This window comes from Myxocyprinus asiaticus, chromosome 39 (genome assembly GCF_019703515.2).
Source record: "Myxocyprinus asiaticus isolate MX2 ecotype Aquarium Trade chromosome 39, UBuf_Myxa_2, whole genome shotgun sequence".
In the NCBI taxonomy this organism is placed as follows: domain Eukaryota; kingdom Metazoa; phylum Chordata; class Actinopteri; order Cypriniformes; family Catostomidae; genus Myxocyprinus; species Myxocyprinus asiaticus.
In genome coordinates this window covers 24694127-24719399 of record NC_059382.1, presented here as the reverse complement: position 1 = coordinate 24719399, position 25273 = coordinate 24694127, and the positions used below count along the sequence as shown (strand labels likewise).

At 37.6% G+C, this 25273-nt stretch overlaps 1 protein-coding gene across 2 annotated transcripts in view; it reads left to right on the top strand.

The window, feature by feature from the left end:
• The first annotated feature begins 1504 nt into the window (after positions 1-1504).
• Positions 1505-25273, top strand: part of hip1 (huntingtin interacting protein 1) — an 81384-nt gene continuing 57615 nt past the window's right edge. Inside the window, exon 1 of one of the 2 annotated variants that reach the window (XM_051678979.1) lies at positions 1505-1825. In XM_051678979.1, coding sequence (XP_051534939.1) covers positions 1706-1825 — 120 coding nt within the window. In that variant the 5' untranslated portion in view covers positions 1505-1705. Of the gene's footprint in view, positions 1826-10577; positions 10916-25273 lie in introns of those variants that run through there. The other variant, XM_051678980.1, reaches the window with a different exon arrangement.

The following is a 25273-nucleotide window of genomic DNA, read 5'->3' as shown; positions in this document are numbered from 1 at the left end:
AGAACTGTACAAAAGTTTTAGGCACTTAAGATGTTTCACAAAAGCATTTGTCTTAAGATGGTTATTTATATCTTCAGCTTAGTATGTCAATAGGAAATATATATGTTAGACTCCCAAATTTTACAAATAGAAAAGATTAGAAAAGAAGAACAGGGAGCCCTGCAACAGATGTCATGGCCCCCACAAAGCCCCCCACTGAACATCGTGTCAGTCTGAGAATACATAAAGAGACAGAAGCAATTGAGACCGCCTAAATAGATAGAAGAACTGTGGTGAATTCTCCAAGAAGCTTGGGACATCCTATCTGCTAACAACCAAGAAAAACTGTGTCCAGGTATACCTAGGAGAATTGGTGCTGTTTTAAAGGCAAAGGTGGTCACATCGAATATTGATTTAGCTTTTTTATGTTTACTGGACTTTGTATGATGTTAATTGATAAATGAAAACTATTTATGGCATTATTAGTACCTAAAACTTTTGCACAGTACTGTACATGCTTTCTAAGGTTTAAAATTAATCTGTCAGCCTATATATTGCTGCAAGCATAATAATACTATAATCAAATACTGAACTGTGTTTATCTCTTTCAGAGAGAAACTTTTCCTGTTTACAAAATGTTTTACACTAATAATTATAATAATAATAAATAAAAATAAAAAAACAAACATTACAAATGGATAATCCTAATGGATGTTTTAAGGAGAGTTAACAAGTTGAATGTGTTAATCAATGCTGATTTGACGTGTGAATATTTCTTATTTCTTTATGTTAGCCTCTTTTATTTTTTTTACAATAAACTATATTCAAGTACAGGACCCTGTCTGTCTTATTTAAGAGGGGGAAATGTGTTCCACTTTGACAATACAAGTGTCCTACTTTACAAATATTTCCTGAAAAATCTAGGATTTTGTCAAAAGAGGGTCTTCAAATGTCCCTTTTCCCCATTTATTTAAATTATTATTATTATTATTATTATTATTTTTTTTTTTTTTTTTTTTTTTTTACATTTTTCCTTTTGAATAAGGTAGAAGACATCCTAAGCTTTCTATAAAGGTATAGCCTAATATCAGGTCATATGGCATTTAGGTCATTTTAAAAGTGCCAGTAAAAGTAACATTTCCAGAAGTGTCTCACTTTGCACATATTTGCCAATTTATATGCCTAAATTGATACATTTCTACCTAAAATCTTGATGTTTATGTACCTACTATCTAAGTAAAACGATTATGTCACACCTAAACTAACAACAATCATGTATGTGCAACCAGAACTGACATACGTTTTCTGAACAGCCGCCAAACAAATGTCAACATAACTGTTTTCAAGGGCGGGTGCTAATGATTTTCATCCAGTCACTGTCAGTAAACCGCTGGGAGGAGCCGTTTACAGTGGCCGCTTTGGGAAGAGTTTAATCCTCATCTTGTTACGCGGGATACTCGCTGATCTGTATAGTATATCGCGCAACATAACGTTGTGGTTCTAGTTTATAGATCTGGGAATGTGCGCGCACACGCATAAATTGCACGCTCCCGAGTAGACAGCAGATAGCAATGGAATGATATTATTGGGCGGTGGACTTAGAAAATGACCTTTTGTGAGAGCGACGAGCGCTTCGGATTTTCGTGCTCATCCATAGATTAAGTGTCTTTTTGCAGTGTCTTTAATAAGTCTCGGTCGCTCGCGCAGTTTGGATTTTCTCTCCAGAATGGATCGCGTGAAGAGTTCCATGCAGCAAGTCCCGAACCCCATTCCCAAAGTGCTCAGCCGCCGCACTGGCTGTGCTAATAGTTTGGAAGTTGAAAAGGAAAGCTTTGAGCGTAGTCAGGTAAGGAATTCTTGGCACTAAAGGGCAAATCTTTTCACGCATGTGAATCATTGTCAAATAAGGTTGTCCGGGGTGATAAAAATGAGAAATACTTAGAACATCTTGTATAAAACGTGTCAAGTTCGTAGAAATGTAACGTTTTATGTTCCATGTTGATTTTTTAAATGTTTGTAAAACATTAATAGCATTTTATACAAAAAATGATTTAAGGATTTGTTTACCCAAAAATGAAAATCCTCACATCATTTCCTCACCCTCGTGCCATCCCAGATGTTTTGGACTTTCTTTTGCAGAACACAAATGAAGATTTTTAGATGAATATCTCAGGTCTGTTTGTCCATACAATGCAAGTGAATAGTGACCAAAACTTTGAAACTCAAAAAGCACATAAAGGTTGCAGAAAAGTAATCCATTTGAATCTAGTGGATAAATCCATGTCTTCTGAAGCGATCCAATCGGTTTTGGGTGAAAACGGACCAAAATGCAACTCCTTTTTCCCTGTACTTTTTGCCATTGCCATCATCTCTAGGCACGATCATAATTTCAAGCTCGATTACACTTCCTAGTGCTTGACGTATATGCAGATCGCTAGATGGCGCTATAGGAAGTGTAATCGAGCTTGAAATCATGATTGACAAGGAGACTGCTGTCAAGGTTTATATGAAAAAAGCGGTAATATTTTGGTTTGTTCTCACCCATAACCAACCATATCGCTTCAGAAGACATGGATTAAACCACTGGAGTTGTTTTGATTACTTTTATGCTGCATTTATGTTCTTTTTGGAGATTAAAATTTCTGGTCACCATTCACTTATGTATCAAACTACAGAGCTGAAATATTCTTCAGAGAATCTTTGTTTGTGTTCTGCAGGAGAAAGAAAGTCATACACATCTATGATGGCATGAGGGTGAGTAAATGATGAGAGAATTTCCATTTTTGGGTGAACTGTCCCTTTAAAATAGGCCTACTTTCCTTGCATCTTGAATACCAGTGAGTCTAAACATACGCAAATTCATTCATTTCAAAAAAGTTTTTAAACACATTTTTCAAGGTACTCTGTATATATATTTACAAGTATGAATGTTTGAATAATGAATATCAAGAAGTTTTCTCCAAATGTGCCTTTTCATAAAAATGTCAATATCTGAGTCAAAAAAATATTTTAGCCTGATTTTAAGATTTACACATTTAAATTTCTTACCAAAATTCAATTGAACTGAGTGATCTTTAATGAAAAAAAACAAAACAAAAACAAACAAAAAAAAAACCTTCAAACATTAAACAGTACAATTTGATGGAATTTTGTTAAGAAATTCATATGCCTAAATCTTAAAAATTGACTTTTTTTATTTTTTTTTAGTGTAATTTCAAAACTTCACACAGTCAGGCTAGTTAAGGTGTATTCAAATTATTGTTTTGTATGAAATGCATTTTTTATTTATTTTTGAATAACTTCAAAGATCCTGAGCACCACGTCATTGACCCATTGACCCATGTATCACCAGCAAGCTCTTTGAAAACAGTTCACAGCAACAGCAGAAAGATAACCGCGAGCTAAAACGATGATGAATTTGAAAAGGGTGGTTAACACAAAACTGCTTTCTTTGTTTTTATTTAATGGATACAGTAAATCAGACTTATGTGCATGCTTAAAAACAAGTAATTGTCTTAAATGCTGTTGTAAAAATCACAGCTGACCCTATAGAGTGTGCATGTTTATTATGATGCACACTTTTTTCAGTTGTCTGAAGCAATGCACTAATGCACGTTTGCCAAAACCATAAAAGTAATGTTTATTGCGATGTACAAGCCATCATGTTTACAGAGCAGTTACTGATAGTCTTTTAAATTCAGCTTCAGTTCAGTGAACCTTAGACCATGGACACCTTCTTATTATCAGTTGCTGTCACTCAGTCCAAGTTCAATATTGCTCATGTAACCGGTCCTGCTCGATCTGCTTCGAACGGAATCGAACCCAGGTTTCTGGCATGGGAGGCGGGCGCACTAATGAGGAGGCTAAAGGCTACCTAGCGTCAGTTGCTAGTGCGCCTCTTGAGGCCAGGGGAGTGAGGTTTACACATTGCACAGCTACCTACCAGCTGGCTACCGTTACACTCATATAGGATGGAACAAAGTTCTACCACAGTTTAGGTTAATATCCATTATAGCTTTCAAAAAGCCTTTACTAATTCAGTTGTATGCACGCAGGTAGGTAGAATCTTAATGTGTATAATAATAAGTTTAACTTCTTTGCATGAAACATGTTCATTTCAGAGGGATGGTTTGTGAGTGAATCCTGTATTTCCAAACTGATGCCCATGTATCAAGCAGCTGTTAAAAAGCTTTTGTGGTTTAGAGATGCAGATACTGAAACTGATGGAGTGAATTTGATGGTCAAGGATTCTGGTACATGCCATCAGCCTTTAGTATGTACGCCGATCAGCCACAACATTAAAACCACCTGCCTAATATTGTGAAGGTCCCCCTCGTGCCTCCAAAACATTCTGAGATGTTATTCTTCTCACCACACTTATACAGAGTGGTTATCTGAGTTACCGTAGACTTTGTCAGTTCGAACCAGTCTGGCCATTCTCTGTTGACCTCTCTCATCAACAAGGTGTTTCCGTCCACAGAACTGCAGCTCACTGGATGTTTTTTGTTTTTGGCACCATTTGGAGTAAATTCTAGAGACTGTTGTGCGTGAAAATCCCAGGAGATCAGCAGTTCCAGAAATACTCAAACCAGCCCGTCTGGAACCAACAATCATGCCATGGTCCAAATCACTGAGATCACATTTTTTCCCCATTCTGATGGTTGATGTGAACATTAACTGAAGCTCCTGACCCGTATCTGCATGATTTTATGCACTGCACTGCTGCCACACGATTGGCTGAATAGATAATCGCATGGATGATTGTTGGTGCCAGACGAGCTGGTTTGAGTATTTCTGTAACTGCTGATCTCCTGGGATATTCACGCACAACAGTCCCTAGAATTTACTCAGAATATTGCCAAAAAAAAAATAAATAAATAAAACATCCAAAAGAATAGCACAAATAAAGGGCAGTACAATATATTGTATTTATCGTAAGTGACTTTTTAATAGTGTGCTAGCCTTGAATAATGCAGCCAGCATCTGGGTGCTTGGGTCTAAAAGTGTGTTGTGAAGTATGGAGAAATGCATATTGTTCTTGCACTCTTCTCACTTCTCTGGGGGTCTTCCCCCTCCCCACCCAGAGAGAGCCATCAGGAAATGTAGGTCACATGAATGAAGCTGCAGTCGACTGCCCTACTGGTGGGTTTAAAGTCTGAAACAGCAATGCCTCATTTGTTGCGGCAGCGCATATTTGCTTGATTTTTGGTATGGTAACAATGACACTTCCCACATCATGTTTGTCTCAAGCATGCTTAATTCAGACAGTGACATGGATTAGCAAGTCAGTCTCAGTCTCAGGCACGGGAGTTCAGTTGGTTGGAGCGTTTGCTCATTTCCTTTTCGCACAGTATCTCAGCTGTCTTTTGACTCCTATTTGATTGAATACATTTGAGTTTAATTAAGCTGAAATGTGTTACTGATTTGACTGTACAAGACTTTGACTGTCATTAACTGTCAGGCAAGACAGATATTTATAAAGCCTAAAAGTTTTTTGCACAAAAATACATGTATGTGAAAATAATTAAGGAATAGTTCATGAGAAATGAAAATCTGTCATCATATCCTAACATGTTGTTCCAAACCCTCTTGATTCTCTTTCTTCTGTGTGTAGACTAAAATGTTCATGCTGATTAGCATTATTAATCATTATTAGAATACATAGTCATTTAGTAGTGTTATTGATCATTTCTATTACATTATTAAACTTATGTCTTTATGTTATGTTGTGTAAGTCAAGGCATGTCTAAAGCCTAGTGTAAGTCAAGGTTGCATATGTAAGCTTTATATAGGTTGTGCATGTGTTGCATGTGTAAGTTGAGACGTGTGTTTTCCATTATGAAGGGAGGGGAAGTTATTTTAAACTGCTAGGTTATACTTAAATACACTCTGCAATTGCATTTTCTTCAGAGAAAGATGAGAAAGAGAAAGATGGAAAAGACAACGAAGACCATCGCATAACATCATTGTAAATAACATTTCACTTTCTCTCCTATGTCTGATAACTAAACAAACTAATAAATGTACTTTATCTTGGCAAATTTAACTGGTGTGGCTCCGTGACTTCACAACGGGGAAAATTACATACATTTAAAGTCTTCACTGTGGAACACATATTAGCCTCAGTCGCCATTCTCTTTCAGTGTATGGCAAAATGTTCATTTTAGATATAATTTTCATGTTTTGGGTGTACTGTCGCTTTAAAACTGCACAATTCTATTAGGTCACAGTGGGAAATGCTATTGTGAGCAGTCCTTATCAGCTAGTTTGCCTGAAGGAAGTCTGATCCCATAATATCCCATCTCTTTTCTGCCTTTGGAACGCTATGTTTAGATTAATGCCTTCTGGGGTGTAAGTTCAGCCTGTTTTAAATGAGAGGATGTTACTGTGGCGCTCTGTAATGACACAAGCATGGTTTGCCTTGTGGCTGGGTGTTAGAAGAATAGCATCTACTTAACATGGGTTTCATGAGGAGGAAATCTTAGCTGGGATCCTTTGTTGAAATTCTAGCAAAGGGGCATTTGGCCAGCCTCAGAATCCGCAGGGACGAATTAACATGTTCAGCGAATTTTGCCAAAATAAGTCATCTACAAATCAGTCAAGAGCACAGTAAACATCCTACAGTAAGTTTTGTATCAGACAGTGTTCAAGATTAGTTTAAGGTGGCCACCATCATTTGCACATGTTTTCATTAGGGCGAGTAAATGAGAACAGAATTGTAATTTTTGGGTGAACTATTGCTTTAATGCTTATTCGGGTCATTCTGTTTCTGTTCTAAATTCTTCCTGTAACTCCTTCTCCTGCCATATCAAACTAACCCATTTTAAAGCAGTTAAGTTTATGACCCTGCATCTCTTGGTCTAATGTGTTCCTTCCTATGTTGGTTCTGTACTTGTGGAGGAATTCTGGGGAGGAGCCTAATCTTGACCCCCTCTGTTTTTCCAGGACTCACCAGCACGTACCCAGACATTCTTAATCTACTATCTAAGCACAAGATGTCTACTTTGTGTCACTACTTTCTCTGTCTCCTGTCAACATCCTACTTTTTCTCAGTACCTTCAGGATCTTAATTTGTAAGTCGCTTTGGATAAAAGCATCTGCTAAATGATTAAATGTAAATGGCACTTTCCATGAATATAATAATTGTTGTCCCATTATTATATTTTTTAAAGCATTAAAGGGATAGTTAAAATTCTCTCATAATTTACTCACCCTCAAGACATCCCAGATGTGTATGGCTTTCTTTCTTCTGCTGAACAGAAACAAAGATTTTTAGAAGAATATCACAGCTCTTTAGGTTCATTCAATGCAAGTGATCATGGTTCAAAACTTTGAAGCTCAAAAAAGCACAAAGGCAGCATAAAAGTAATCCATACGACTTAAATCACGCAACAACGACTGACATAATCTGTTCAATTTAATTCAACTTTTCAATTATTAACTGATTTTATTTTCTAAAACCACAGTTTAGCTGTGTGATTTGTATTTATTTTTTTTTTCCCCCATTACAAAAATGTAACTTTCCTTTCTCTGTTTGCAACATTTCACTCGCTTTCTCTGCTTTCTTTAAAGGAACATTCTGAGTTCAGTTCAAGTTAAGCTCAATCAACAGCATTTGTGGCATTATGTTGATTAGCACAACAAATTATTTTGATGGGTCCCTCGTTTATTTAAAAAAAAAAGGAGCAAAAATCACGATTGTAGTATTAAAGCACTTGCAATGCAGTGAATGGGGCCTGTCCAAAAACATTAAAATACACACAGTTTCAAAAGTATAACCATTAATTTTGTTGCTTAGGTGACTTGGCTGGTGTCACTCAGCACACCCCTGGATTCGAATTAGAGACTCCAGGGGTGGAAGTCAGCGTCAATACTCGCTGAGCTACCCAGGCCCCTCCTCCTGCTCTCTTTAATCTAGAGGAGGGATTTTTGGTGTCATAGACGGCATGAAAAGCCCTTAGACAGCAGAACATGCAGGCTCTATGGCCTCACTTCTCTCACTGTGGTTTAAAAAATAAGCAGATGTCTGTGCCAGAAACAGCATTCAGGTCATACTGCCATCAAACAGGCCATTAATGCATCTAATACAGTGAATGTGTTCTTATCCTTATTTTAAATACAGATTGATGGTTGTCATTTCAGATTTGTGTATGGTTTACATGGATAATATGGATATATATATATATATATATATATATATATATATATATATATATATATATATATATATATATATATATATATATATATATTTTTTTTTTTAATTTTTTATAAAGGATTAGTTCACCCAGAAATGACAATTATGTCATAATTAACTCACTCTGATGTCGTTCCAAACCCGTATGACTTTCTGTCTTTCATGGAACACTGAATGAGAAGTTTAGAAATATACATATCGAGCATATAGTGACCAGGAGCTCTCAAATTTCTTTAATGTGTATTCAGATATGACACGTGAAGATGTGTCACCAGGTGTGACGTCAGTGAAACTTGATGATGCAATTGGTCTCGCTTACAACTGATCATGATGCGTTAAACTTGAATGTGCAGGAGTGCAAATGAGATTTGAGAGCTGCAGTGAAGGGCAAGATTCTAAGTGAATAATGACTTAAATTTCTGTCTGTTCCTTACACAAAGCTATGGTATGGCTTCAGAAGACATGGAATTAGTTCACAAGCATTGACCTTTTTTTATGATGCTTTTTTGTCCTTTTTAAAAGAGATTCAATTATGGCAGAATTTGAATTTTTTGGGGTGGACTTTTCAATTTAGGCTTTAAATAATAGCAAAGGTCACAGGGTTCTGACAAGGTGTAAGTGTTCTTTGATACATGGTGCATATTCAGTCTGGTTGAATGGACTTATTTAGAGCAGAGTTCTAAAATGTATTGCACTGTATGTAAATGTATGCACACGACATTATCTGAAGAGAGCAATAAGCATATTAAATGTTTACTGGGGAGTGTTTTATGTGTTGCCTTGTATGCCTTCAATTTTTTTGAAGCTTGTGGTCAGTATGAGAGGACAAAAATATAGTGTGTGTGCAGTGACTCATTAGCAGTGTCACTACACAACTGCCTTAATGTCACACTGGGTGTAATATGTTTGACCAATGAAGCACGGCAGTGTAAACCGTCCCGATGGGCCTACCACACGGTACCAGGAAGTGTTTGCCCATTTAAGAGCATGCTTTGTTTGGAGAATCTGCTTTTTTCTGAGATTTTCTTTTGGGTTTTTTTTTTGTTTTTTTTTTTGTCTCCATGAGTGTTTGGGTGGCTTAGCTTATGTAAATATTGACTGATATTATATCCATATCAACTGATCTTGTGGCCCTTTTTGGATGGCACTTTAAATCTAAACTGATTGTTTTTGGTCCTTTTTTGCAATGGTTTTTATGGCAGAGATTTAGCTATGCAATATACTGTAACAGAGATATTCGTTCATTCTAATATCTAATGTATAATGAACATATATAATATGTGTGTGTGTGACTGTGTGCAAATATACTTTATGCATATACACTGTATATAGTAGTCTATTTGTTCTAGGTTTTTAATTAGGTACTTTGCATGACATTGAAGGTTTTACTTTTTATTTTGATGTTCCTTATTGCTGTGTGATGTTTTGCAAGGTATTTTTTATTGTGTTATGGTCATACATGTAATATGATGTTTTATATGGTACTACTATTTCACTTGCAATTTATTTATTTATAGTTTTTGTTTATGGCAGTGATTCTAGGGGCCCAAATGTCCGGGGGGCCCCACAACAAATTCGAAACTGTATTTTTTTGAATAGGTAAGGGGCCCAGAGCAATTTACAGTCAGGGGGCCCAGAATTCCTTACTACGGCCCTGATTACACCCAAGTTCTGTGCTCAGAACATTTACTGTACATATACTAGTTACTTTGTTGTTTTATTTGTAAAATGTCACTATCAGGTGTGATATATCTGAGTGTTGATGTAGTGACTGGTTGCCAATTACCCGCATGATAATAATCAAAATGATAGTACGTTATTTATATATCTTCACACATATCTCATAGTCTTAGTGTCCATATTTAAACATAACACCATCCTTAATTAAACCTCAACTGTTCTTCAGTTCTGTTACTTATGAGCACCTGTCACACACAAGCAGCCAGACGAGGGCGCTATTTGTCTAAAAACAAAAACAAAAAAAAAAACATCACTGTTCTGTAAGACTATATAAAATAGAATGTTACCATTCTAGCCTTACAGACTACATATTATTGATTATATAGGCCTACTGACTCCTCTACTTTAAGACACTCATCTGTCTTAAAACTAAATTTACCATTACAGTGAAGTTTTAGTACAGTTTGGTTTGCTTTAGGAGCAATGTGTTTCATTTAAATCATATTTTTGTCTCAGTGGCACGTCAGCTTTTTTTTTTTTTTTTTTTATGATGTAAGATTTGGGCTAAAGAATGTTGTGTTTGCTCTCCCTAACTGTCCTTTTAAGTCAAAACCTTCGTCAAAGGTTTTAAAAAGTGACATCAGTGTATTGAAAACTCCTCTATCAACAGTATTCATGTTGTGTACTGTATCTGCAACATAATAGTTTGTCCAGAGTCTAAGATAAGGTTCAATAACCTGTTTACAACACACGCGCTCTGGGGTGGGAATGCTTTTCTAGACCGTTCTTATCGAACGATGAAAGTCTAGCCATCTGCCAATCGGCTCTCCAGCGGCGAGGACGAGGGGGAAATAAGAGCACGTCAGGGAAAAGAATAGGATATGGGACTATTCGATATCAAACCTGGACACATGTTGAGTTAACGGACCTTGCCGTCTTCCTCCGCCCCACTGAGCGGATTCGCCCTCTGATCTCTTCCCCTGATTTTAATTCCTGACCAGGGAACCGATTCACCATCGCTTCCATAGCCGCGTTTGAACTATGGACGCAAATAAAATGGTAAGTGATCGGCATAATGTTGATAGTTAGCCAGCGTTACTGGGTCTGCATGTATTGTGGAGTGGGGAGGGACTCGCGCTGGCTGTTCGCGGGGTTATTTTGTATTGAGGATTCTATGATGCGTTACATTGTTGCTAAAGTAACCGCATGCTTCCTTGAGAATTAGAACGTCGCGACCGTTAGTTACATTTAAACGTGTTGCACAAATGCCGCTAATAGCGCATTAGCTAGTGTAAGGTCGTCTTAAAGTATTTTTCCAAACATTCCCACGAAGAACGAGGGGCTTGGATAGTCAAATCGAGTTGGTCATTGTAAGCATACCTCGATGGTGGGAATTTAAAGACTGTCCCAGTATATTTAATGCAGTGCAAATGTCGAAATAATATATACATAATAATAATAAAATAATAATAATAATTATACATTATATATATATATATATATATATAAATATATGTATGTATGTATGTATATATATAATTTTTTGGTATTATTATTATTATGTATATATTATTTCGACATTTGCACTGCATTAAATACACTGGGGCAGTCACACACACACACACACACACACATATATATATAATTCAATATATAAAATGAAGCAAAAATCGCGGTTACATTAAGGCACTTCCAATGGAAGTGTATGGGGCCAATCCACAAACGTTAAAATACACATAATTTCAAAAGTAAGAAAAGTCATATGTAAGCATTTATTAGCCTATAGGTCATTTTAGTGTGATAAAATCAGATTTATGATGTTCACCAGATTACAAGGTTTACCAGCATTACATCGTCATGACAACAAATTGGAAGAATTGAATAAAACTTTGAACAGATAAGACTGCTAAGCAATTTGATCACACTGCACACATGTGGCTGTACTTTTGAAACGGTGTGTATTTGAATGTTTATGGACTGGCCCCATTCACGTCCATTGCAAATGCCTTACTGGAACCACAATTGCAGCGTTGAACTGATACAAATATTTTCTGGGGTTTGAGGGTCTGTTAAAGCTGTTAAAATGTGTTTGCATTGCATTCACATTGCATTGATATTCAGCCTGTTTGCTTTATAAAACTTAGCATGTTTGTGATGGTCACACTATTTGTGATGTTGTTTTGTCATTTGGTTGGTGGATCTGACAGCACTAGTGGAATGAATTTATTTGATTGTTTGTGACTGCACACACAATTCATATATGTAAGAATACTGAGTAAAGAATGTTAATGATGTAAATATATTTGTGTTTGATTCATGGCATACTTTGCAATCAGCTCCTAAGCAGGTGCAATCAGATCTTCCTGACACCTCATGTGTTAGCTCACCCCCTTCACCCATACTGGAGGCAATTTGGCTCAGAGAGAAGCATTTATTAAAGGAACAGTATCACGCTCATGTCATCCCAGATGTGTATGACTTTTTCTTCTGCAGAACACTAATGAAGAGTTTTAGATGAATTTCTCAGCTCTGTAGGTCCTCACAATGCAAGTTAATGGTGCTCAAAATTCTGAAGCTCTGAAAAGCATATAAAGGCAGCATAAAAGTAACCCATAAGACTCCAGTGGTTAAATCTATGTCTTCAGATGCGACACAACTGTGGGTGAGAAACAGATCAATATTTAAGTCCTTTATTACTATAAATTCTCCTCCCTGCCCAGTAGGTGGCGGTATGTACGTAGAATGCAAATCGCCAAAATCACAAGAATGTGAAAGTGGAGATTTAATTTTTTTTTTTATAATTTCTCACCCACACCTATCATATGACTTCTGAAGACATGGATTAAACCACTGTAGTTGTATGAATAACTTTTATGCTGAAATTTTGGTCACCATTCACAAGCATTGTTTGGACCTACAGAGCTGAGATATTCTTCTGTTGAACACAAATGAAGATTTTTAGAAGAAAGAAAGTCATACACATGTGGGATGGAATGAGGGTGAGTAAATGATGAGAGAATTTTCATTTTTGGGTGAACCATCCCTTTAAGGGCATGCTGACTGTATGCTGGAGTGGATCCACAGTTCCACTGTTAGATCTAAGAGTGGGCCAGAGACAGTAACTAGACCGGTTGTTCTATTTCATATCATGTTTTGGGCTCTCTCTGCTTTGACTCCCAACCAGATATCAACATATTCTGTGTGCGATTGTCTGCTTGTTCTAAAATCCCTTGTATCGTGCTCGGCTTGATAATGGCATGAAAACATGTCTTTACTTGAGTGGGGTCCTGGGATCCCCACTGAAGTTTTAGAGTGTGCATTTGTGCTGTCCAGAAGGCTAAATCGAGCTTTGTGGAAAGTCAATAATTGATGTAATTTGCACTGAAGCATGAGTGCTTCTGGATTTGATCTGTGTCCTTTGGGTTTGGTGAGGGGGATTGATGGAGACTCAGAAAAGCCTCGTTAGCAAGCTCGTAAAAGTCACCATAAGGTTTCTTTTTTGTACTGCTGTTGTTATATCACCCAAGTCCCTTTTGCCTTTACCAAAAGGCCTCATGGCCTGTGAGGCTCTTTTAGAAACCTGCTTTTCTTGTCGAAGTGTGATGAGCTCAAATCTTCCATCTCAAATGCATTTAGGTAGTCGAGAGATGGGCAGGAGCCTATATACAAAAATAATTTTTATTGAGATTTTTGGTTGAAAGTGTATATTTTAGGTGCTGTAACTGGTCACCATTTATTTTGATACATATATTTCACCATTTTAAAGGAAAAGTTCCAACAAAAATGAAAGTTCTCTCATCATACTCATGCTCATGCCATCACAGATGTGCATGACTTTCTTCAGCAGAACACAAACAAAGATTTTTAGAAGAATATTTCAGCTCTGTAGTGCCATACAATGCAAGTGAATGTGAGCAGAACTTTGAAGATCTAACAAGCACATAATAACAGCCTAAAAGTAATCCATAAGTTTACTCAAGCAATCTAATTGGTTTTTGGTGAGAACAGACCTATACTGTATGCAACACCTTTTCCACTACAAGTCTTGACATTATCATTCTCCTTGGCGATCATGGTTTCAAGCTCGATCTCTCTTCCTAGCGTCAAGCACTAGTAAGTGTAATCGAGCTTGAATCAAACTCTTGCCTTGAGACTACAGTGACAAGATACAGTGCTGTGGGAAAAGTAAAACATCCTGATTTCTTTTGTTTTTGTGTATTTTCAAACAAACTTTTTTTAGATCTTCAAACCAGATATAACATAAAGCAAAGGCAACCTGAGTAAACACAAAATACAGTTTTCAAATATATATATATATTGATACAAAAAAGTTATCCAATACCTATATCACCCATGTGAAAAACTAACTGCCACCTTAAACTTAATAGCAGGTTGTGCCACATTTAGCAGCAACAACTGCAACCAAACGCTTCCGATAACTGGAGATCAGTCTTTCACAATGCTGTGGTTTAATTTTGGCCCACTCTTCTTTGCAGAAATGCTTTAGTTCAGCCACATTAGAGGGTTTTCGAGCATGAACTGCCCGTTTAAGGTCCTGCCACAACATCTTAATCGGGTTCATGTCAGGATTTTGTCTATGCCACTCCAAAACTTTAATTTAGCTTCTTTTGAGCCATTCAGAGGTGGACTTACTCCTATGCTTTAAGATTATTGTCTTGCTGCATAATCCAGTTACACTTGAGCTTCAACTCATGGACTGATGACCGGACGTTCTCCTTCAGGATTTTCTGGTAGAGAAAATGTTCTCTACCAATTATTGCAAGTCGCCCTGGCCCTAAGACAGCAAAGCATCCCCCACACCATCACACTACCACCACCATGCTTGACTGTAGGTATGATGTTCTTTTTGTGGAATTCTGTGTTTGAATTACGGCAGATGTAACGGGACCCCTGTCTTCCAAACAGTTCCACTTTCAACTCATCAGTCCACAAAACAGTCTCCCAAAAGCTTTGAGGATCATCCAGGTGTATTTTGGCAAAATTCGGACGATCCTTAATGTTCTTCTTTGTTAGCAGTGTTTTTTGCCTCGCCACACTTCCATGGATGGCATTTTTGGCCAGTGTCTTTCTGATAGTGGAGTCATGAACAGTGAACTTTATTGATGCGAGAGAGGCCTGCAGTTCCTTGGATGTTGTCCTTGGCTTTTTTGTGACTTCCTGGATAGGGAACGACTAATTTCACTGATGTTTAAACTGAAATTAAGTTGACTAGTCTAAAAAGAAACAAACCTTTAGAAAACAGTCAAAAAAAGGTGTTTATGCGACCCATTTAAAATACTTAATCTATTCCAAATCCGAAGCTAAATTCCACTGATAAGGGGCATTTATCTGCGATGTGCTTGCCTTGCATTATGATCATTGTACGTTAAATACTGAACATGACACGCATTCACTGAATCAACGTTAGCGAATATTTAACAGGCGTATTTATTGAAAACCATTGAATGAATAGTGCAGGACCAATAGAGCAACCCAGCCTGTTCTAAACGGAATTCACCATGTAAAAGTTAATTAACATATTAAAACAGTCAGGACATTGTTGAAAATAATTAACAAGTAGACTAAGCCAAATCTACGAGAGAAAAAAAAAATCAGCTGAAAAGTTGCACGTATTTTACGTCGTGCAATCGTGCAATAGCCATTGATCTAATATGACAGCTGTTCGGTAAAGAACGTTAACCAATAACAGTTACGATGTAAGAAAAAAAAAAGTAGCCATAGGATAGAAAAATAGGCCTGTGATGTAGCCTGCACAGCAGAAAAATAACATACAAGCATGCACAGATGTAAAGAAGACTCGAATGTGAAAACATCCTTAGGGACTTTCAAACGTTTGGAAATCTGATTCCCGCACCATCACCAAAGTGATTTCATAACAACTTTGCTGAGTTTGCTTGTCTAGCCAGAGGACATTTTCCTGCGCACGCCACGAGTGAGAGAGGAAACTTTGTATCTGCTCCAGAAATACTTTTTAAAAAATAATATTTGTATTATTAATTCTAATTAAAATGTGTAACATTAATATGACCGTAATTTAAACGCAGCCTCTGTAAAAAAAAATATAAAGCCAAACGTAAATGTGTAAAAATTATGATCAGTTCAATGGGGGAAATATTAACCGACTGGTAATTCCAGTGTTGACTAGCAGCATCGGAAGTGTTTAGTCGACTAGTCTCACACATCCCTATTCCTGGATGATTCATCGCTGTGCTCTTGGAGGAATATTGGAAGGTTGGCCACTTCTGGGAAGGTTCACTACTGTGCCAAGTTTTCTCCATTTGGAGATAATGGCTCTCACTGTGGTTTTTTTGGAGTCCCAGAGCCTTTGAAATAGCTTTGGTACCCTTCCCAGACTGATGTATTTCAATCACCTTTTTCCTCATAATTTCTGGAACTTCTTTCGACCTTGGCATAGTGTGCTACTGGGTGAGACATTTTAGCCAACTTCATGCTGCTGTAAAATTTCTATTTAGGTGTTGATTTGATTGAACAGGGCTGGCAGTAATCAAGCCTGGGTGTGTCTAGTCCAGCTGAACCCCATTATGAATGCAGTTTCATAGATTTGGGGATTTAGTAACTAAGGGCAGATACTTTTTCCTCACAGGCCCAGTTGGTGTTGCATAACTTTTTTGCTTCGGTATATATCATTATCATTTAAAAACAGTATTTTGTGTTTACTCAGATTGCCTTTGTTTTATGTTTTTGTTTGAATTTTTGAAACAATTTAGTATGAGATATACACAAAAACAGAAGAAATCAGTATTGTATTCAGTATTCACTGTATACAGTGAAAAAGGATTGACATTTTGGTTAGTTCTCATCCAAAACCGATTGGATTACCATCTGAAGACATGGATTAAACCACTGGAGTCATATGGATTGTTTTCATGCTGCTTTTAGGCTGTGAGCTTTTTAAGAGCTTCAAATATTTGTGCTCCATTCACTTGCATTGTATGGACCTACAGAAATGAGATATTCTTCCAAAAATCTCTGTTTGTGTTCTGCTGAAGAAAGTCAAACACATCTGACATGGCATGAAGTTGAGTAAATATTGAGAGAATTTTCATTTTTGGGTGAACTATTCCTTTAATTACCTTTCAGCTTTTTGCAGCAATTATATAGTATAATAATTGTACAAGTAAAAGTATTCCATGAAGTCTCTCAATTATAAGGTCATAAAGACAGCATACATCATTAAACATGTCATGAATTGGATTTTTATTTTATTTTATAATGTTCCTTGAGGTCCACTTATAATGTTAGTGTTTTTTTTTAAATTAAAAGTAGTCATAATTTAGGAATAGTTGGTCATTTTCTATCCAGTTTTTGTGCCTCTGATTCAAATGCTCAGTTTTTTGGGGCGTGTGTTCTTGAAGACTTCAGTGTAAACGCCCACTGCTGTGATTGGGTAACATCTTTGCATGTGGATAAGTGTAAACGCCCCTGCCATTATGCGCATGTGGGGTTGTTTTGAAAACTTCGGATGGTTAAAAAAATGACCACACATCTAACAGTCTGTAACATACGAAGCAAAACAATTAACATGGATACTTACACTTGTTTGTATGGGTCTTGTTTTTGAAAGAATCATCGGTAAAATGAAGCGAGCAAACAAACATGTTCTTACCGACGCGATCCGGGACTTCATTAAAAATAAACGTAAGCCACTCTTTCTTAATGTTGGGATCCTTGCGAAGCAAATGCAAGAAATCTAGTTTCCCACAACCTGGCACTGCACAACATCTTGACATCTTTGTGGCCATCGTAACACACCTCCTGTTGCTCCAAAAGTAATCTCACCGCTCTACTCTAACTGCAAGAGCGGTGGGCGGGCCTAAGCAGTGTCGACGATAAAGTAGGCATTGATCTGTTTATGCATAGGCTGGCCTATGCTGATGTAATACCTCACTATGACATATTAATGAGGAGGAAATAGAGAACAAGTCATTTTGGCACCTTGGTTTCAATAAAGCCTTTTTTTGGACTAACAAAGAAGTTTTCGGTTTTGAAATATACAGTATGTTTTTATAGTGCTATGAAATCTTATATGTCAAGATATCATGGCAAGTTTGATTTTCCAATTCATGACCCCTTTAAAGTAAATCTTTTAAAATAGCATGCCACACTGCAAGACACTGCTGTCACTACTTGAAATGTCAACTACCCATTTAAATTTTTCTGCAAAACTTGCAGCTGAATGGTGCTCTGTGTTTTCCATGGCATGGAAAGTCACAACAGTACTAACTAGGTGTTGACTGAGTGTTCCCTGCGAGTGGAAGTTTGAGCCATAGTCTATATGAGTAAATTATGAAGTTGTCTTTAAAGGGAAGAAATTGTAATTTCGTAACACAGTGGTTGCCTTTATGTGAGGTGACCTTTAAAAGGGGTGGAGTGGTAGGGGACTAGCTAGCTAAAAAACACATTACTAATGGCTAACTGCAAACATCAGTCCCTTCTAACTCAAGTTTGTGTGTGTTTTTGTAGCTCGTGAGAGACTTTCAGTATTTTCTGGGTGCGTTGGTGCTTTTATAAAGTTCAGGCCTAGTGTGATGTGAACTGAGGGCTACTTCAGAAAGTGGAGAGGTATTTTTAGTTCTTTCATTCTTAGTTGAACTCCCACGCCTCACAATGAGATGACGAGAAGCCACAGACCAATACCTCACTCATTGCTCTCTATCAGCAGTGCTTCTGCAAGCAATCATGCACTTTAAAGTGGCAGCTTACTCCTGAACTGCCTCAAAGTAGTGAGATTACTCTAAATGTGAAGCTGGATGTGAGAGTTGTTTGGGTTGGCTGCGATGCCCTTTTGGAGATGTGTGGGTTGAGTCGGGCACTAGCCAACAAGAAATGGGAAAGACTGGGTGAACCAAGAAAGGAAGCTCTAGAAGAGGCGTCAGAATACCCTTGGGCTTTTAATGTATGTACGCTGACCGTACATTAGTGGCTGTTCCACCCCCCAGCAGGAGGAACTGACCAGATGTATTCGATAATATAAGCTACAGTCAGCCTGTCATATCGTAAAATAACCCCAATGTGAAGTGGGTTTATTTTGCTATAATGACTGACAGTACATTTTCCCACTTGTTACATGGCTACTTGGCAAATAAATAAATGGACACAAAATAAAGATTCGAGTTGAAATAATTTTATTATGAGAGAAGAAAGACACTGCAAAGTGATACTAGATTTCTAAATTTTCTGAATAAGTAAATGGTGCTTGCCAGTGCAAAACATGCCATCAGGCCATTCTTGTGTGGTTGCTAGATGGCTGCTTGCTGGCTCGACCATTGGCGGTGGTGGACATAAATGTTCATCCACGTTCATCCACGTACTTGAAGTTTATTACATAATTGGAATTAATTTATATATAACAATTTAATTTAATTTCATGTTTACATTGGATACAGTTATTTTTCATTATCTAAGTATCTGGAACAATTGACAATTGTGTTAACGTTACAACCCGGAAGTGTCTACGATATTCTGGAGCAGAGATACGTGTTTTGTTACTTGGTTGCTAGAGTAAGCCCATGTGGTTGCTAGGCAGTTACCAAGGTGATACTTAACATGACTCCTTGCTATACTGAGTGAAATAAGTCAACCCGGAAGTCTCTACAGCACTCTGATCCTGAGATACCCATCTTAGTGATTTTGAACAGAAGTCAATGGTGTTTGGTTGCTAGGGTGCTCTAAATGGTTGCTATGGTGTGGCTAAGTAGTTCCCATGTTGATAGTTGTAGACTGATTGCTCACCCAATTAAAACAAGCCAACTGTCATGTCTCTTGGACATTCTGATCCGAAGATATTACACTCTTAGTGAAAGCAATAGTGTTGGTTGCTAGGGTGCTCTAAATGGTTGCCAGGACGTGGCTAGCCAGTGAACAGAGATTCTTATTGGCTGCTTACTAACCTGACTCATAAGAGCCAATCCCTAAGTGTTTACAACATTCTGTTCTGAAGATATCCTTCTGAGACATTTTGAATGGAAGTTAATGGGGGGTGGTTGCTAGGGTCCCATAAATGGTTGTTAGGGCGTGGCTATGCCATTTCCAAGGTGATACTTAAAGAGTGATTGGTATCCCAATTGAAATGAGCCCACCCCCATGTATCTATATCATTCTGATTGGGAGATATGATTTGGCAACTTTCTTGCACTGACTACCATAGTAGGAACAAAATTCTCTTCCCATAGTACCCTATGGGACTTTTTGGTACAGTTTTTTGCCCTCCTTTTTACCCCCTGGGGTACATTTTACCCCCAAACACAGGGTATGTTTAAACATGGTTTGCTAGCCCGAATCAGATGAGAGCACCCACATGTGTCTAGGACATTCTGATCAGAAGATATCACACTCGGCCATTTTGAATGGAAGTCAGTGGGGATGGTTGCTAGGGTGCTCTAAATGGTTGTTAGGGTGTGGCTAAGTAGTTTTTCAAATGGATACATGAAGACTGATTGCTCACCCATGTGAAATAAGCCAACTGCCATGTCTGTTGTATGTTCTGATCCAAAGATATCCCTCTCAGCCATTTTTAATGGAAGTCAATAGGGCTGGTTGCTAGGGTGCTCTGAATTGTTGCTAGGGTGTGGCTAGCCAGTGACCAGAGAGATTCTTATTGGCTGATTACTAATCTGACTGAAAAGAGCCAATCCCCAATTGTCTACGACACTCTGTTCTGAAGATATCCTTCTGAGCCAATTTGAATGGACGTCTTTGGGGGCGGTTGCTAGGGTGCCGTAAATGTTGCTAGGGCGTGGCTACACCATTTCCAAGATGATCCTTAAAGACTGATTGGTAGCCCGATTGAAATGAGCCCACCCCCATGTCTCTGTTATTCTGATTGGGAGATATGATTTGACAACTTTCTTGCATTGACTGCTATAGCAGGAAAAAAAATATTTCATGGGCGAGACCCTTGTCATAGTATGCCTATTGGACATTTTTTTTTGCCCCCCAGGGGTGCACCGTACCCCCAATCCCTTAGAAAAGTCATAGCACAGGTGTTGTCAATAGGCCGGTCGATTTGACACCTAATTCATGCGTCTACTACAAACAGCGCGGGACGAGTTAGGTGCCGAAGTTTTGTACGGAATAAGAAGAATAATAATAAGTATATGAGATTACAATAGTGGTGCTTTGCTGCGCAAGCACCACTAATAATAAGCTTATGTAGTAGATCAGTATGTTGGATTTGTCAAGCCAACATAATAATATTGTCAAATATTCTTTGATAAAACTATTTGTTTAAGAAAGCAGCCTTCTGAGTACCTTTGCAACGTCATTTCACTCGTTTATGAAATAAGTGCACAATCCACATAGAAAATGTCTGTTTTCATTCCAGCTCAAAAATTAGCTATATCGACCACCATATCGGTGAATTTTCCCCCTCTAAAATTGGTATCGTCTCGGTCTCAAAAATCCCATATCGGTCGGGCTCTAGCCACAACATTAAAATCACCTGCCTAATATCATGTAGGTCCCCCTCGTGCCGCCAAAACAGCTCTGACCGGCGAGGCATGGACTCCACAATACCTCTGAAGGTGTCCTGTGGTATCTGACACCAAGGCGTTAGCAGCAGATCCTTTAAATTCTATAAGTTGCGAGGTGGGGCCTCCATGGATCGGAATTGTTGGTCCAGCACATCCCATAGATGCTCAATCAACCTGGCACTCCTTAAAATGTGAGCTCTCGTGACAAACGCAGAGCGGCTCACATGCGCGATTAATTTGGGCTTCCATCGATATCGTTGTGCACGCGACCCATTTTAATTTTACATTAGAATTTGCTATATTAATGTACCATGTGAAACATCTTGACAACGCCGACATTCTGAACAGCATTAACGAGGGAAAGAGAAACACCTGCTCAGCTCCAGCATCAGTTATAAGACTTTACACATCTACACATCAGCACCCTTACTAACATTTATCCCAGTTAACTGTAAACTAATTTTTCATTACAACTGTGGAAGTTGTAGCCAAGGAAACCACGGATAGCACAGATAGTTGGAAACAAGTCATGGGTATGTAAGTATTTTGAATTGGACTAAACAGAAAAATTAGCTGTCATCAAATAAGTGATGATCACTTGTATGTGACATAATTTTTTATATTATTTATCTGTATCATTTTTTTCAACATCTGAATTACCTTATTTTGTTGTGGATGTCCCAATGTGGATACAGAGAGCTGAATTAAATAATGAAATTATATTTTGGTTGCATTTGAGGGCAAAAATGTAATTGATTGTGTAAAATAGGCACATAATATCGGAATATCGATCGCAGGACCCTGAATCGAATCATATCGCGGCAGACTTTGAAGTATCTGCAAATATCGGATCGGAGGTCAAGAGTATTGATTCAAGATCATATCGTGATGAAACGATTTACACCCCTAGTTTCATGTGAGTGTTGCGCTTGCCATCACAAAACCACTTGTGCAGGTGATGCACTCTGCACTACCCTAAAAAACCCTAAATCAGTATGTTTACATTTCGAAGTTATAATCGAGCTACAGCCGGTTTTTGCATTGTCGAGCTACAGTCTTCATAGGTCTGATCATGTATACATGAAACAATGTGTAATCAAAGGAAGGATGTCAGTTTAGGAAGTGTTAAGATAACACTCAAAGCTTCTCTTCTGTCTTTCAGAGCATGAGCACAATGCCGAGGCCAATTGAGGTCCGATTAACTTGTATACATGCTGAACAAAGCTGAGCCATATTCACATAATCCAGGTCTGTTAGCCTGACTTTGCAAACATCTGACTGGTATGATTTCACTAGGACCAAAGCATTTATGTGTCATTTAAAAAGATTAATTATTGTTGAATTATATACTTTTAAAGTGCATGTAAATGTTGTGTATGGTATTCTAATCCTTAGATATGACTCGGCACAAGTCTATGGGATTTTTTCCGACTGTTTTATTGTCTGCCAGTTGAAATTTGAAGTCTGATCACTAAAAGAAGTAATAGCGAATGCACCTCATCAACAAGCTCTGATCTGAGGTATCATTCATGACCATTGCACAAATGGTGCAGGATGAATTACGCCCAAAAGTTTATTTCTTAGGATTTGTTCAAAAATCCTTAAACCCAAGTATGAGCAATGTTAATGTCGATGCTTACTTTATCAAGCAGTCAATTATTGTTCATAATATCCTAGCCTCCATGATTATGGAGCAACATGAGTTAATACATAAACCTTGATATGAGGAGAGCGATTTCCTTACACTCTCTTCTCCAGGCGGATGGGTCACATGAGGACAGCTGGCCTTAATATCCTGTCTGCGATCCCATTCATTTGATTGATATTGTGCACTTTGCAGTTTAGTACAAGATGACTATCAGGATGGTTCTAAGCACAGATGTTTGCAGAACATCATTCACATATGTTTTGCTTAACAAGCTTGTGTCAGCTTCAGTAGAGACGGCCAGTGTCATAGTAATTAAGTGTCTAATGGTGTGACATTACTGGAGGGCGACGAATTAGACAAACATGGCAAAACAGGCTATTTAAATGCTTTCTTTGAAATGCAAAAACTGGAAGTGCAGTTGCTCTGTGGTATTCAAAGGTAAAAATTAAGCAATGTTTAGCAGTTGCATTGTTTGCTGTTGAAACATCACAGCATGTTGAGTCAGTATTGGATGATGATGAAATGCTTAATGCAAGCCTTTTATCTTTTGTGTGATCTGATATATCAGATAACATCATGCAAGGATGAGAAAGAGTATAAGAGTTTGACACCTCTGTGAGGGTGAAAATATTTGAATGAGTAGTGAATCTCAAAACCTGTCAACAACAGGTCTGGGTTATATTTGACCTTAAAATGAAAAGACAACCTAAGAAATTATATTCTTACAATTAATACATTTTTCTTTTTTGTGACTTTAGCATAATTCCATGACAAGTAGGTGATTCTCACTAAACCTGTAAAGAAAGTGTCCTAATCATTTTATTCTCAAATCAAAAGAAACAAATAATTTATTTAATTTAAATGTTTAATTTAATTATTAATTATTTACTGTTATGTAAAAAAAAGATTTTATTTAAAATAATTTTATTTATGGATGAAATGTGTTACTTCTGCACCTCTAGCGGCACCAAGCAGAATAGCTAAAATAAAGAGTTTTTATTGGGGCTGTCAATCGATTACAATTTTTAATTCAATTAATTACATGGTATGCCAAGGTAAGTAATTAAACAAATGAATCACATATACAAATATATTTGCTAAATATCAAAAAGAGAGAGAACAATAATTCAATATACTGTATAACCTGGTTCAATAATTATAAAAAATTTGACCTACAGTTCACAGCAATCCATTTTGCAATTGACCCTTTGCTAAGCCCCGCCTTAAAAGCATTTCTGACCAATCCTGTTTTAGCAACTGTTGCCCCACCGCCATTTCTCTGACAAGCATTTGCCTATTTTACAATGATAGCCTACGGGAGTAATGTGTGTTTGAGTCATTTTAAGCGGGATTTTAACGAAATATAAAAAAAAAAACTTTAGTAGGTCCTCTAGGTGACGCGGTTACTCACTTCAGTCCGGGTGGCGGAGGACAAGTCTCAGTTGCCTCCGCGTCAGAGACCGTCAGTCCACGCATCTTTTCACGTGGCTTGTTGAGCACGTTACCGTGGCGACATAGCGCGTGTGGAGGCTTCACTCTTATTCTTCGCAGCATCCACGCACAACTCACCACGCGCCCCACCGAGAGCGAGAACCACATTATAATGACCACGAGGAGGTTACTACCCCATGTGACTCTACCCTCCCTAGCAACCGGGCCAATTTGGTTGCTTAGGAGACCTGGCTGGAGTCACTCAGCACACCCTGGATTCGAACTCGTGACTCCAGGCGTGGTAGCCAGCGTCAGTACTCACTGAGCTACCCAGGCCCCCAACAAAATCATCATTTAAAAATACCTCTAAATGACATTCACTGAATTAAAGGGAAAAAAAAATGACTTTTCATTGTTTAATTCACTGCAAAAAATTCTGTTGTTATCAAGTGTTTTGTATTGTTTTACATTTCAAAATATCTAAAAATCCTTAAAACGATACATTTACCTGAGAAACAACATTGAATATATTTAAACTTGCTTTAAGAGAATGTATCTTGAATAAGTGTATTTGTTCACTTGTTTATACTTCTGCCAGTGCAGTAAAGTCAAAATATAATTACATTCGAGATATATTCTCTGAAAGCAAGTCTGCATATCTTACATGTTGCTTCAGGTAAATGTATCTTGTTTTAAGGATTTTTAGATATTTTAACATATTTGTATTTTTAATATTATATTCAACATTCTCAGACAACACATTTTTCTTCTGCAGTATAGCTGCTAAAGTAAATGTACTTTAAAATAAAGGAGTTTAGATATTTA